The sequence below is a fragment of the Blennius ocellaris genome (assembly GCF_963422515.1).
Source record: "Blennius ocellaris genome assembly, chromosome: 12".
NCBI lineage: Eukaryota > Metazoa > Chordata > Actinopteri > Blenniiformes > Blenniidae > Blennius > Blennius ocellaris.
This window is the reverse complement of record NC_137661.1, coordinates 4,847,952-4,863,141: the sequence shown is the minus strand read 5'-3', so window position 1 is coordinate 4,863,141 and position 15,190 is coordinate 4,847,952. Positions and strand designations below refer to the sequence as shown.

The 15,190-nt window shown below is 40.4% G+C and overlaps 1 protein-coding gene across 2 annotated transcripts in view; it reads left to right on the top strand.

The window, feature by feature from the left end:
- The first annotated feature begins 424 nt into the window (after positions 1–424).
- tmem131 (transmembrane protein 131) overlaps positions 425–15,190 on the top strand; it is a 38,549-nt gene continuing 23,783 nt past the window's right edge. For both annotated transcript variants that reach the window (XM_080506005.1, XM_080506004.1), the window contains exons 1-14: positions 425–698; positions 3,864–3,925; positions 4,097–4,137; positions 6,660–6,728; positions 7,985–8,105; positions 12,984–13,100; positions 13,178–13,300; positions 13,384–13,464; positions 13,617–13,767; positions 13,932–13,988; positions 14,075–14,136; positions 14,209–14,317; positions 14,732–14,840; positions 14,941–15,094. In XM_080506005.1, the coding sequence (XP_080362131.1) occupies positions 581–698; positions 3,864–3,925; positions 4,097–4,137; positions 6,660–6,728; positions 7,985–8,105; positions 12,984–13,100; positions 13,178–13,300; positions 13,384–13,464; positions 13,617–13,767; positions 13,932–13,988; positions 14,075–14,136; positions 14,209–14,317; positions 14,732–14,840; positions 14,941–15,094 (1,374 nt within the window). In that variant the 5' untranslated portion in view covers positions 425–580. The remainder of the gene's footprint in view (positions 699–3,863; positions 3,926–4,096; positions 4,138–6,659; positions 6,729–7,984; positions 8,106–12,983; positions 13,101–13,177; positions 13,301–13,383; positions 13,465–13,616; positions 13,768–13,931; positions 13,989–14,074; positions 14,137–14,208; positions 14,318–14,731; positions 14,841–14,940; positions 15,095–15,190) is intronic.

Sequence of the window (15,190 nt, the reverse complement as noted above, 5' to 3'; positions counted from 1 at the left end):
GTTTTGTTTAAAGTATATTGCTTGATTACGCTATCGATCTATCTATCCATCTATATATATATGTGTGTGTGTGTGTGTATATTATATTATTATTATATATTTTAGTTTTTTGTTTTGTTTAAAGTATATTGCTTGATTACGCTATCTATCTATCTATCTATCTATAGCTATAGCTATATATATATCTATATCTATATCTATATATCTATATCTATATATCTATATCTATATCTATATCTATATCTATATCTATATATATATATATATATATATATATATAGCGTAATCAAGCAATATACTTTAAACATGATTACACAGGGAACCTGGAGCCTCGCTGTGACGCCCCCTGGTTGGAGCAACGATCTACACAGAGGTGGCAGCCGGTGACGCGTCACGTCGCGAGCGGAAGAGGAAGGTTGAAACACGGAGCGAGGCCGTCGTCCTGCTCTGTCTTTTAGCTGCTGCTGAGCCTCAGTTGAGCGTCTCTTCACGGATATGATTGACAGAGTCAGCAGAGGGACACACGGGCACGTCTGCGCACTCTCTCGGTTGTTATCGTAACTGGAAGAAGAGCCGCGGCATGGCGAGCGGAGAAAGAGTTTGTCGCCGTCCGCACGCGACAGCGAGGATGCGGTGTGCGGGACTGTTGCGGGTGTTATTTATTGCTTTCATTCACACGACGCGAGCAAACAAACAAGGTTTGTAACTCTTAGCTCGGCTACGTTAGCCGGCGCTAACTTCCGTAGACATTCACAACGAGTGCTTTCCGGTGCTTTCACCCGGGGATTCAACTTTTACTCAGCTCGGACCGCTAGCGTGTCATAGCTAAACTGTGGCCGTGTTCGAGGCTTCCTCCCCGGGCGCCCAGGGCGGAGCTCGGGGCGGCAGCCGCATGTAGCTAGCCCAGCTCTGTGTGTGTGGCCTGAACGGCTCCAGCTTGTTGTCATGTCGTCCCATGGAAGGCTGAGTTCGGCGAACACTTCGATGAAACAGGAGCCTCGTACGAGTCACTGCCGCTTATTGGCATTACAGACGTGGGCACCGGGACCGAGGCTGTACCGAGCCGTACTTCCTCATACCCGGGGCTCGCTGTGGGGACGTCTTCCAATCCGATGACTCGCAAACATGGCTGAGCCTCTTTAATATTTTCAGCTCGGGACTGTTTATCCGGCGACCCCTGAGCGTGTCAGGTCACGGTGACTGCCTTCCCCGTCCAGGGAAACACTGGCAGTTCCCTCCAAGTTGTTTACATTAACTGCCTGCAACAAACACACGACATGTGGGTCGGATCTTGGCTCAGGCATATGTTCTGTATCCGCAGAGGAAACACCACAACAGACAGAAACCCTCAACATACTGACATGAGCTCTCGTCGAAATACATGGAAATCCACCACAAGTGTGTACTTTGTTGTGCATATTGTGAACCCACTGGGATGTGATGCTTTACCATTCAAGTAAAAGCTACTCAATAATTGATGGGCATCAGATTATTCAAGTTTCAAGATGTCTCCTATCAATACTGAGTTGAGCCTCATTCCATTCTGTGCTGATCAGCACAAACACTGAACATCATGTTGCATCTTAGGCCTTGGGGAACACTGATTCTTCAGTTTCCAATTGTTTAACCTTCAAATGGCCCACTGTTCAGTATTGAAAACAATCCATATTATCATCAGTTGTTAACCTAACACTTCCAGAGTGCATCAATGCTTCCTTGTTAAGGAATGTTTATTTCCTAATCATTGAATATCTTGAGTTTCACTTTGTGTAGATTTGGTTGCAGAGCTTGATTGCTTTGCTACTTTCAGTATGTGTTGCTTGCTCAGACTTGTATTGATGTGGAGTAGGAGACTTTGTTTTGCTCCTACTCCCTTCTTGGTGGGTTCAGCTTGATAGTAGCTATGCGTAATCCCCAACAAATATCATGGGAAGGAAGCTATGAGTAGTACATGCCTTTCAATGTCTTTCCCAGGGAGGAGAAAAAAATTAATGAAATAAATGTTTTGACTTCTCAGAAAAATCAACTTACTGTGAATGCAATGCGAGGAAAGCGTAAACCTTGTTCCCAGTCCTGTTTCTCATGCCAGCTAATCAGATTCCTCATGACTGATTTAACTGTGAGCCAAATAAAAATTCAGATTTGCACCTGACTAATATGAATGGGAAATCACTCACAAATGGCAAAATTCAGCATAATTTTCTATATTTTTTTCTTTTCAAAACATTGTCCCTGAAAATGTCTTTAAAAACCCTTTGAAGTCTTTAATCACAATCTTTGAAAAGGGAAAACTGATTTTGTATACGGCTGAAGTTAAGCACTTGGTTCTGTGTAGTGTAATCAAGTTCAATATGTCCCTTTTACATCTCTAAGACTTTACCTAGCAGATCCTTCGAAGTCATGTGTTGTGAGGAACTGAGTTGTAGCTTGAGACCGGATGAGATCAGTTTCTCGAGGTACAACATGCCTCATTATACTGGTTGTGGCTCTCTTCACTATTAGCAGCAGCACTTGTGGTGGGTTGTAGATGCCAGTCTACATGCTATATTGTCCTCATTTACTAGATCATCACACTAACACATTGCACAGGTTTTAGCTTGAGGTTTGGCTCTGTACCCCCCCCACCAGTGGGTGTTGGCTGCATTAGAGGTAAACCATGCCTTCTACTAATGTTTTTTGTACCACATAGCAAGGGCGGAAATGTTTTCGCAGAATAGCTTTTCAAACTTGTCTGAAATGGGTCTATTAATCGTGGTTGTGTTGTTGCGGGAAACCTACCAGAATCCTCCTTTTTTCGATTTGAAATACCTATTTAATCCCAGAAGGAAGTTCTTGACCTCTCATTCGATTGCTGCATTTTGTTGTACGTCATTCTTGTCCATTTTCATTTTAGTGGCATAGTTTCTTTTTCCATCAGATTGAAATGAAATACACCAATATGTTTTTATTTATTTATTTTATTGTCCTGCCTTATTCAGTAGGAATCAGTTATGATGTAGTGAAACCATGCAACAACTAAAAAAATACAGTAAATCATTTTCAAACCAAATACAAATGATCAGAATTAAAGACTTGTATGTTTTGAATGTATCAATTGATTACTTTCTCCTTCTAGTGATTATCTTGGGTTGTCAGTATCTCAACATGTAGTTGAATTCTAGGCTGTTGTAGCACCGGACACCCAATAACTCCTGATACCGTCATTACTGACGTCTTGCTGTGAAGACAACCTTTAATCCTGAAACTACCGTGTACACTGCAGCAGGTTGGTGAGTGAGGTTATACTTTGTGGGAGCTTAAACCTCCAAGTGTTACACCAAAGTGGAACAGAGGTTGAACACCGATCTCAAACTCTCTCTTGTCAGGTCTGCTGCAACAGTACAGGAGACTAAAGTTCAGACAAACAATTATCTTTCTAAGTTATATTACTGTGTGGTTCAAGAAGATACACAAACTGCTTACTGATGAGTTCTGCTTTGAGAGATTTGGGAGATGTCTCGAGCGAAAAGCCATTAAAATATCCCATTGCACTGTAGTTTATTTACAATAGACACATGCTTTATCATTTAGTCTCCCATCAAAGTTAAATTTGGTTTTAAATCTAAGTGCAGCACAATTAGCTGCAGTGTTAATAATGAGTGTGGTATCTAACCTTTCAGATGGTTCTAAAGTTGCTTTGCTTTGCAAATCAATTGAAGTAGGTCAGCTTGTGTTGCCAAATCCCTGCCTTGCAAATGAGATTTTGTTTGGTTTGAATTTCCTCCGCTTTTATTAGTGTTACAGCTTTGCAGATATATTGGCTTTTACAGCTTGATTGTGTTAATAACTGGAAATTTGACTTGTTTCTGTTTTTATATTTGCAGCATTCATTCAGTCAGACACAATCCTAGAAGTTCTACATTTTGGGGAGGGAAGCTTTCTACAGGTAAGGAATTATATTTCCCGTCACATAACTCGGCATGAACATTTACACCTGAGCTGGATGACAAATTTTAAGAATGCTGTTTGCAAATGCTTGTCGTGAGGTTGTGATTGACTGCCATGATTCATCAGTTAAAATTTTAATGATTACTAAGTGTATCGCTTCTCTTTGCAGGCAGAGTCTGACATCGACTTTAGTTTATATCATCAACAGAGGTAGGAAACGTCTTTTATTTCCCCTCAGAATTGGTTAATGTTGTATTTGTTGCATTTCTCAATTGCCATCTGATTTAAGAATAAGTACAAACATATTGTGCCTCCAGCCAGGGGCCCGAACGGGAAGCCGTTGTTTTGTTGAGCTTAACATAGCTGGACAGGAATTCTATACAGTATTGGTTAGAATGTGTCTCTTCGAGTTGGACGCGGAGACGGTCGTGACTTGAACTTGACGACTTTGCTGAATGAGGCTCACGTTTTGTCAGCTCTCATAAAACATATACTCTAAGCAGCAGGAGTTGTCAGGGAAACTGCTCAGTCTCTTGTCACCTGTTGTTGAGCCACCCTGCCCCCTACACTCTCATCTACTATGTCGGCTTTGACAGTGAGAGTGTTGAATGGAGCAGACAGACTTGTCCTGATGTCTCGACAGTGCCTGCAGTCGATAGGACATCGTCACACATGAAATTGAGCAAGTTGTTTTTGTTTCCATAGCTAAAATGAAATTAACAGAATCACTGACCACAGTTTCCATATGGTTCTCTGAAGATAAAAGCCATTAGAGTCAAATCACTGGGTTCAGAAGGTCAGAATCTGGTCAGGGAGAGACAGGTGCACCTGTCCTATTTAAACCTCTGACATTTAGGCTCCACTTCTCTCTTTATCCAAGTGTGTGGGTCATCATACCAAGGTTTAGAGACCTCTTTAAAAGCAGGTTGTCAATCTTTGAATTTAGCACATGATCAAAGAGTTTATAAAATTGCTTTTTAAGCTTCATGAGCTTTTTTTTTATGGTAAAATTCTAATTTGATCTGCTTTGTTTATCATCATAGTGTGCTGGATAATATCCCATGTAACAGGCTAAATAGCTGAATTCAGCCTGGATAAATGTATATCGTTATTGTGATAGAAAATATAGATTTGATCTGCCGATAATTTGAGAGTGAAATTTATTAAATGTCTGTTTTACTGTGAATTAAGTTATTTATTATGACCATATGTGTATATCTTTCCTTTGGCTTTACTTAATCTAGCAAGTTACTTTTTCTCAGCACTGTGAAAGTTGGTGGTTTGAGTTATTGAGCTCACTGTTGGTGGCAGTTTTATGCTCTTCGCCTGTTGGACAGGAAGGTGTCCAATTGGTGGGAAAGTTCAATTAGATAAGCACAGTGGCCTTTGTATAAAATGTCTCATTTTTTCTCATTTAAAGCAGTACAGGGACTCTGTCCCTAAATTTCATGTTTTCTTTTCAGGGTTCAGACCTTATGTATGTACAGCCAGTTCTAATCCTTGACAGGGTTGTTTCTTTTTGGCATGAAGTAACCACTCCCTCAACGAGGAGGGTGAGGGAAGTGGTCGGTTGATTTACTGTTTGACTATTTTGTTTTAGTGTCTCACCCCCATTTAGTCTCTCCTGTATGCACATGAAAGAGTTTATGTTCTGAGGTGGCTCTTCTTTTTTGTAAGGCTTTTCTCAGCCTCTGCACTCGTCATCTCGAGCTTTTGCTCATGACGATGTGCATGTGCCGGCCCCCTTCCTCCCAACTCTGAGATACTCCAATTACACACTGACATTCAACACATTAGCTCTGAAGTACAGAGGGAAAGGCGGCGCAGAGTTCACAGCCAGGACCCATTTGAATCCTTAATCCCGCAAGAATTTTGTCAGTAGTTGTTATATTAATGAGAGTAGCAGGATAGGCCTAGAGATGACTGGGGAAACTGCAACATGAGTACACCCCAAGGGAAAGAAATCTATCTCATCTCTTCCCAGGTCAGCCATTGGAGGGCATTGCTACGGCTATTGTCTGCTACCAGTAGATGAATCTTGGCAGTAAATGGGTGAAATTGAGCTCAGATTGTTTGACTCCAGGTTGTAGTTACATGTGAGTAATGGCATCAGAACAACGATAGAAAGGAAACAAAACATGTGATGTAGTTCCACCATGCATACCAAATTCGTTTACAGCATTTTCTGTATGTTGGTGATAAAATGAGCTGGTAACTTTCATATGCCACAAAGGAATTCGGCACCATGTTCCATTTTTATTGGTGATGAACTTCCCTGTTCAAAGGATTTACATAAAGGCTCTCATTACACAGCTCTGTTGTATATTACACACAACAAAGAGCCAACTTGCCTCTGTGTGAGGATAGCCTCTTTTATTAAGATACACCCGTCGCCAGACAGGTTTGGCGAGATACGCCAGCGTGCGGGTTGAAGATCATCAGTTCACATTAGTTACACGGACGGATCACTTTATTGGCTTTTCCTTTCTTCTTCGACTTTTCCGTCTATGGATTTTCATGAAGCATTTACATATGGAAATAGTGAGACACACACGGGAGTGGTCCCACTGACAGTCTGACGAGCGTTATTTGAAAGAATAACAACCTGAAATTAGATGGCGAGGTCTTCATTTGTGTGTTTAACCTCTCTGGCTGTTTGAAATGCACACAAACATGAGCAGCTTTCTGCCCTGGCTACTTTTGCTGCCATCACACCTTCCTGTCTCCCACAGCACGTCCCCGGACCGTGGGAACTGCCGACCTATACGGTTTGAACCGCCAATGTTGGACTTTCATGAACAGTGAGTGTCCTACTCCTACATGTTATGTGATATGTAGTCTTCCCTCCATCTAATGTTGCCCTTAAAGCTCCCCGTGATTCTCAGACTAGTACCAGGACAGAATATACTTGTGAAAACATTTTAGTATTTAATGTAAAAGCAGAACCCAGCTTCACCTGTTCTAGACTTATTGAACAACATTCCATGCTGGTAGAGGGTGCACGCCCAACTTTATGGCCCATTACCAGGGTGCGGGTTGAGGCGTATATAGTTCCACAATAAACAATTCACTTATCAGGTCTGCATGTTTTGAGGGCATGAAAATGAAATCCTCACCCTCTCTCTAATGTGAGAGGACTGCTGGCAACAATTAAATCGACCACCTCTTGAATTGGCCTGCATATAGTCACCCAGCTTCACATGTATATGGTGTCAATTTTTAGAACATCTACTCGTTTGTTCCCTTCTTACACAGTGCCTGCAGTGGCATTTATGGTTGAATCAAACTAACTTCCTTATTGTATTGCATGATTATGTAGCGGAGAGGATGGTGTCAGCTCTGTTCCAGCGTGTGCTCACACACTGCTATAAAATAAAACTACAAGCCGCCTGCGAGTAGGAGAATGGAAAGTTTTCAGGCGTCTCCTTAAGTTTTGATGAACAATGTGAAGATGATTTATTGGTCAAATCTAATTTCTAAAGCAGTGTTCTGGATTATATTTTAAAAACCTTTCTAGTAAATGTTTCTCTCATTTCGACGAGGTTTTAACAAAACCCGTTGGACAACCTTTCAACACTCAGCCCATCCCTGTTTGATATGAGTATGAATCACTTTCCAAGATTGTATTTGTTTTATTGACTGACGCATTAAGTAAACAAACCTGATCTCTTTGTTTCTTGTCTTTTTGAGAGTCGGAACCTTCACTAAAAAAAATTTCACAGTTCGGGTTTAAAAAGTCTTGGTTAAATTGAACTGGACCTTATCCTCTGTCTCTGGAAAATAGTTTTGACATTTCTGTTTTGAAAGACATTAAAGTACGTTTTCTTCTGGCTGGCTTGCCTTCAGAAACATTATCCAGTGCCGACATTGGTGGCACACTAAATCCTTTGGCTGTAATTTCACACTAGCTTCATGCCTTAAGTAGATTGCCATTTAATCAAATCTATATATCTGAAATTCCATTATTAAACTTGGTGCACTTGGTAAACTCTGGCCATGAACATTCAACATGTTTACGTAATGTATGTCAGAAACATGTCATCTTCTTCCTTCACAGGCCTGTTGGAATGCCAAAAATGGAGAAAGTTTATTTACATAATCCGAGCTTGGAAGAAATTAGTTTGATATCAATATCTGCGACAACGGCGCACTTCCATGCGTCATTTTTCCAGAATAGGGTAAGTACCTCTGTTCGTCTTAACAGCTGAAGTCTGCTTATCATGACGTCCAACAAAGAGATTTCAACAATCTGCTGTTCTCTACCAGCTTTCTTTTCTATTTAAAGGGTCAATTGTCTTAACTTGGTTTATATGACTGTCGATCTCATGATGTCACTCGATACATGTGCCTCACACTGCATTTTTTTTTAAACATTTCATCAGCATTTTTGGTCCACCAGTTGTTATGCACACTCCCACTAATCAGAAAATGCAGAATACCCTTCTCTCCGGGGGGGCTGTAGGTAGGTAATCGTCGTCATCTCCCAGCCTTGTAGAAGCAGGTGTTGCATTGACTGTATAATTTCTGTCTCTAACACTGGAGGTGATGTGGAAAATTCAAAATGTTCTCTTAAGATTGAAATGAGTAGAAAGGTGATTTGTCTGTGCAGACATTGACTTGTAGTACTAGAGTCCCTGCTGGGTGAGGTTGTGATTGCTAGAAGTCACAAGGTGACAGCTGTACCACTTGTGTGAAGGGGTGCAGTGTTGTTTTTTTTTTTTTTTAACATGGGTTGACGGTGGCAGTGTTTAGAACAAAAAAACCCAGACATCCCTGCCGGCCCCTATGTGGGAACCTGAGGGGCTCCTGGACAAACCAGAAGATTTAATCTCTCCTGTGGGCTGCGGGATGAGCTTGGGACTTCTTCCGAGATGGACGGTGACCAGCAGGCATCATCATCATCCTCATCAGACACCAGGAGTAGCCGCCTGACTTGAATCCATCCCGGACCTTCGACCTTCTTACTCCAGCATGAAGACTTAAGCCCTCCACCCTGCAGAGAGAACTTTTTGAGCCACTTGTACCTATGAACTTATTCTTTTGGGGATGGCGAAGGTTGAGTGTCAGATGAAGTATTTTGAAATAATTTGGTATAGTTTTAATTCTGGCACGCTTTCAAAAGTATTTTTGTGGCCTCTGCTCCCGCAATGAATCACAAACTCATCTAAAGTAACAGTTGTCCAGTTTTTTCCCCCAAAGTGTAAATGAGTGTACTTTGCAATTCCATTCATTAGGAATCATATTTAAAATCTCAATACATTTAAAATCTATAATGTGTACTTTATTAAACATTGTAAGTTAATGGTAAATTGCAAAATTTCAACATGAACATCTAAAGACACGTGTTTAGATGAGAGGCTTTGTGTAAGGAGGCTATACGTTATTCTTGATAAAGCAGGCACAATCAGAACTGCATTGTAGATAATTTAGTGTACATCATGCATACTACTTACAGGCACTTATTCAGTGAATATGGCACAGTTGTTCTTTAAACACAATGTGTCGCATGATGATTTTGCCCTTTTTCACACAGCGTACTAAAATATGCAAGTTCATCACATCTGCAACCAAAAGAAACATTTCATTGATTACCCTAGCTCATCCCAAAGCCTGTGGGTCACATTTAGGTAGAGAGAGTACAGCTGAGGTATTTTGATGCAATACTCAATTACTGAGTAATGATTTACTCACTAAGCACATGTATGTTGTGGTTAATGTTTTACATTGTAAACAACTGCTCTGTGCTGTGACCAGTTAAGCTCTACAAGACCCTCTTATACCATTTTAGTTAACCTTTTATCAATCCGTTGTCACATTTGGACTCTTGATAACTACAGTCCACATTTCTTCCGTTCTATTGTCTATTCCTCGACTTTCTTCATCTCGTCTTCTGCTCAGCCCCTACTCACTGCTGGCCTCTTAAGCCATGAAGTTCCAACCTGTAAGGTTTCTGCTGAATAGCTGGCCTTGAGTGTCTGCCGCTTGAAATTAGGGAAGCATCAATCCCTGCTTGTGTGCAGATGAAAATCTTTCATAACTGCAAAAAGCCAAAGCCCTTTACATTTTTCTGGTTGACTTGGATTCACGTCCTTAAGTAATAAGGGCCTCTTGTTTCCATTTTACAAAACTGTCGTCATATAGATGATGAGTAGGTGAAGAGGATGATTGAGTTCAGTCACAGTTTGTCTTCTCAAAAACAAGTACTTAAGTGAAAGGGATCAGAAAGGTTAGGTCCTGAGAAGGTGAAATCATTTGCCCCCAAGTGCAAAAAGCATTACTTTTCAGCAAACATATATTGCCACGTAAAGAAAAGCTACAATGAAATAAAAACATGGTAAGTTTCCAGAAGCTGCAATGAATGAAAGGTACAAAAAGAAAATGCTTGAAATTGAGCTCATAAAGCTGGTGAAGATTCTGACAGTGAGCAAACCTTGTTCAAAGACTGTTAAGAACATTATCAGATAAGCAAAGACTTGTTGAAAAAAACGTTTATACAGTTAACTGTCATTACTTTGTGTGTGGGAAGTCTGCTCAGGAGCCAACTCAACTCGCACAATGTACTTCTTGAAGGGATCATTTTCTTCAGGTGGAGCCTTCCTATGGCTGTATGGTCATGTGGGGGACGGCTCTGGTTGTTATAACACTGACCAAGTAGTAATGCAGGGCACCGAGTTAACGTTTTCTGTTCGTCATTTTATTGTGGACCCTATATGAACAGAAACATTTTAACTTATTTTGGTGGAACTGCTGTTGGAGTGAATTGTACGAGTCACCCTCACAACAAACTAAGATAATTCAGCTTTGTTTTACTTTTAACTTCTTGTTGTGTGGGTGAGTCATCATGATGCATTATGCACTAAATCTTTTGAAATGCAGTCTTGATTTTAGAACAGGCTGTCCAGATGATCAAGCTTCGGTGTGCTCCTGCACTTTGTTTCATCAAATTGTCGTTATTAAAATAACTCTTTAACCTCATGATGTGAGAGTCTGGCACATAAACACATTGAGATAGTGAGATAGAAACTGATGTGGTTTTAAGAGTTAACCCAAGGCGAGTTTATCACAGGATGTGTAAAGAACAGCTTTCTTTTGTTTTAACATAATCAAGCATATGCAAATTCCTATCTTCAGGGGGGATTTTTTTTGTTTATATACTTGTTTGAAATGCATCTGTGATGTATCGTAATGCAAGTTCTCCTCCCCCCAGGAAGTTTTGCTGTTGCTTCACATGCGTTCGATATCAATCCTTACAGGTTCCGGCTTTATGTTTGGTAGTGAAACACCTTGTTTTTTCTGCTTTTACTCTGCCAAGGTGCCTGATACGACAGTGCATTTCAGTGTCCACATGTGGATGTGACTCAGAAAAGTTGCTGGTCATTATTGTGGGAACCCAAAGGTTCACATCCTCAACTTTGAGTAACGACCTCAACCAATGGTATTTTCAGTTTGCCCTTGTTTGTGTCAAACGGGGCATGACGGGAATGCCTGCTGATAATGATGAGGTCAAAACAAAGTTACTTGTTAATATTTTCTTTACACTAACGTTCAACAAAGCATTTGTGAGTTTTATGTTTTCAAGCTGCAAGTAATAGATCATGTTGCCCGATGAATAGTGGAACAATTTTGTGTGGAACCATATTTTTCCTTTTATCCTGAACCGAATGGCATTGGAATTCATTAATGGCATTATTTTGAGATTTTGCAGACAATCCAGCAACTTGTACTGGAGCTGAAAAGTGCAGTACTGATAGTAGTGATATGTCACAATACATTATTACCACAGAATATAATCATGCTTCTAGAGACGGGTATTAACACGTTTTTCTCATGACAGTAACATTGTTGCATTCTTAAGTTAAAAAAAAAAAAAAAAAAATCTTCACAAATTGTCATGACATTTAATCTTCTTTGCAATACAGTATTATCCAAACACTTGTATACTTGCATCGTAATGACTGACGTCACTTTATTTGCAACAATTCACATTGATGTAGTCCCAGAAAACTGGATGAGATTATTTTAATACCCAATATCTATTGTCGTGATAATTTACCATGGTGGTTAGGTTGGTGTTACAAATATGGTGTGAGAAATGTTCCTTGAATCTTGAACAATGCCATGACTATTTCAATCACAGTATCTTACACCACAACTTACCCTATGATATTATGTCATGTGATATTATTGCAATAAATTGTTTATCTAAATTTAAGGCACAACAGAAATCTTTTGGTCATGTCTACAGGTACATACATTGTTAATTTTGACTGCATCATCTGTGATTTTCCTGATTTCCATATGTGAAGTCCCTGAAGTAAAACACTGAGCACCACTCCAGTGCTGTAATTAATGGTCACTGATCTTGCGTACTAAAGCATGAATGATTCATTTGTGTAATGATGCAGTGTCATTGTTATGCAAAGTGCAGTGACATTGTGGCTGTTTTTTTTTTTCCTCTCGATTGAAACCAAAGTTATATTTTATGTTTACTCATTTCCTGTTTGCAGAGAGTTCCTTGCTCCAAGTTATATTTCTTCTCCTCTCAGCATTATTATTAATGCTCGATAAGTGAAACATTGCTTTCCCACACTGAAATGGATTCATAGGAAAAAGAAAGAAATTGTGCCCCGTCTCTGACTCCACTGCCTTCCATCCGAAGAGCATCGGAGAGCATCAGGAGAACGCCTATATGTCTAGAAGTAAAAACAAAATGTTCCTTTGCTTTTCAATAAGCTCCTGTTGCTGTAATCTGCTCATGGGGTTGTGAAAGTTACGGGAGCATTTTAGTGGAACATGCAGCACAAAGACTTGAATAAACAACCACCAGTTCAGATCATTCGCCACCAAAATGTTAAAGCTGTTATGGAGTTGCAGTGTCGTCACAGCAAAGGTCTCCGAGAGCCCGGTGGTGAATGTAAGCATTAACATATTTTCCGGTTATTGACTCAACTGTTTGAAAGTCAGGAAGTGCAAAAAACCTGACATCTGTGCTATTTGAAGTGTTTGTATAAAGTTTAACATGCGTTTTGATATTTTTTATTCTTTTTGTTCAACAGATAATTCCTCCAGGAGGAAACACATCGTTTGACGTTGTGTTTCTTGCACGAGTAGTTGGGAATGTAGAAAACACTTTATTTATTAATACATCACATCATGGAGTGTTTACGTACCAGGTACAGAGCCAAGCCCACCATGTAAATTGACATTGTAGTGTCAGCAACGTGTCAGTAAAAGGACTTTTCTTATCAAGGTTTTCGGAGTCGGCATTCCAAACCCATACAGACTGAGGCCCTTCATCGGGGCCCGAGTCCCAGTAAACAGCAGCTTCTCTCCTCTAATAAATATCCATAATCCATTCAGTGAACCACTGCAGGTAATGTGAGAGTCAATCACAGTCTTTGACAGCTGCGTCTATTGTCGATTAATTTGTGTTTCACCTCCTTGTTCTGAATCTAGGTTGTGGAGATGTACTCGAGTGGCGGGGATCTACATCTCGAGCTTCCTACAGGCCAACAAGGAGGCACTGGAAAGTTATGGGTAGGCTCCTCTTTTCTTCCAGTGTATTTTTCTTAATAAAAGGGGCTTATTGTACTTGAAGTACAGACATTGAATTATTAAACCTAATAATCCCTTTAAGTACGAGTGTAGTCTTCCTGTTCACCACCTTTTGACCCTCTAACTCTCTCCAGGAGATTCCTCCCTTCGAGACAAAGGGGGTGATGAGAGCCAGTTTCTCATCGAGAGACGTCGACAACCACACTGCTTTCATTAGGATCAAAACCAACGCTCCCAACGAGGACCAGTTCATCATCCTGCCAGTGGAGGTGGAGGTCACATCAGGTGTGCTGTCAGATGTCTTATTGTCCAGGCAGGACATCATGTCAACCGCACTTTGACTTTTGGCCAAGCCCAGTTGACGTGATGCAGTTGCTTTGAGATATTCAACCCTTGCAACTATTTTTTTTTTTTTTTTTTTCTTAAATGAATGTATCACTCATTCACAGCCCCTGGCATATACTCGTCCACAGAGATGCTCGACTTTGGTACTCTTCGATCGCAAGGTAGCGAGTTTTAAAAGAAGCCGTCATTATTTGACAAGTAATCCCTCTGGATCTTATTTTGATGGTCTCTCCTGGCTTCCCTGCAGATCGCCCAAAGCTGCTGAATCTGCACCTTTTGAATTCTGGAGCGAAAGACGTTCCAATTACAGTACGTACTGGGCCTTTCAAATGCTCCTATTACACAGTCGTATGATAATGTGCTTTGTGCCATTTCTTTCAGAGTGTACGTACAACACCATCAAATGAAGCCGTAACAATAGACTTCAGAGCAGTTACACTCAAAGCTGGAGAGAGCAGATATACCAAAGTTGCAAGTATAAGTTTTGATGGTGAGTTTGTTTTTGTAATTCATGTGGTATAATATTTGGAAATTGAGCAAAGCATGGAGACACCTAAATGGTATGGTTTCTAACCAGCAGTGGAATATGAGGTTGCTCTCCACAAATCTCCATAAAGTGTCTTAAGAGAAGTAATTTTGATTTGGAAAGTAAACCTCAACATGAATGCAATTTTTTTTTTTTTTTTTTTTAACATAAAGGCTAAAAGTTTTTAGGGGGGAAAAAAGAAAAAATGTTCATCTTATTCGTTCTCTTTGCTCACGTAGGGCTTGTTTATACCCTGCGATGGTATCTATGCTTGTTCTTTCACTATTGCACAACTTCCTCTTGTGGGGCCTTGTGCCCTTTTGCAGCATTTTTTTTTTTTTTTTTATCAGATCTTTCCATCTTGTTTTTGTGTTGCAGCTTCTAAAGCAAGACGACAGTATCAGTTCTCTGGTAAAATAACAGTAAAGGCAAAAGAGAAGACTTATTCCAAGCTTGAAATCCCATACCAGGCAGAGGTCTTGGAAGGGTGAGTGGTTTTATGGATGTGCATTGAGACTATTGTTTTTCGCTTTTGCCTAAGGCTATTTGCAGTTTGACTAATGTGCATATTCTTTCTCTTGTGACAGCTACCTGGGCTTTGACCATACAGCAACCTTGTTTCACATCAGGGACAGTCCAGTGGACCCAGTAGACCGGCCAATCTTCCTCACAAACGCCTTTCACTTTGCCATCTGCATACACAACGTCTCGCTGCCAGACGAGGCCAAAACAATGTTCAACGTGAGCAAACTTGAGTTTTACTCGAGGTCGTTCACATCAAACAAGACTCCAGAACAGAAAATGCAGCGACTGATATCACTCTTATTTCTATGTTTT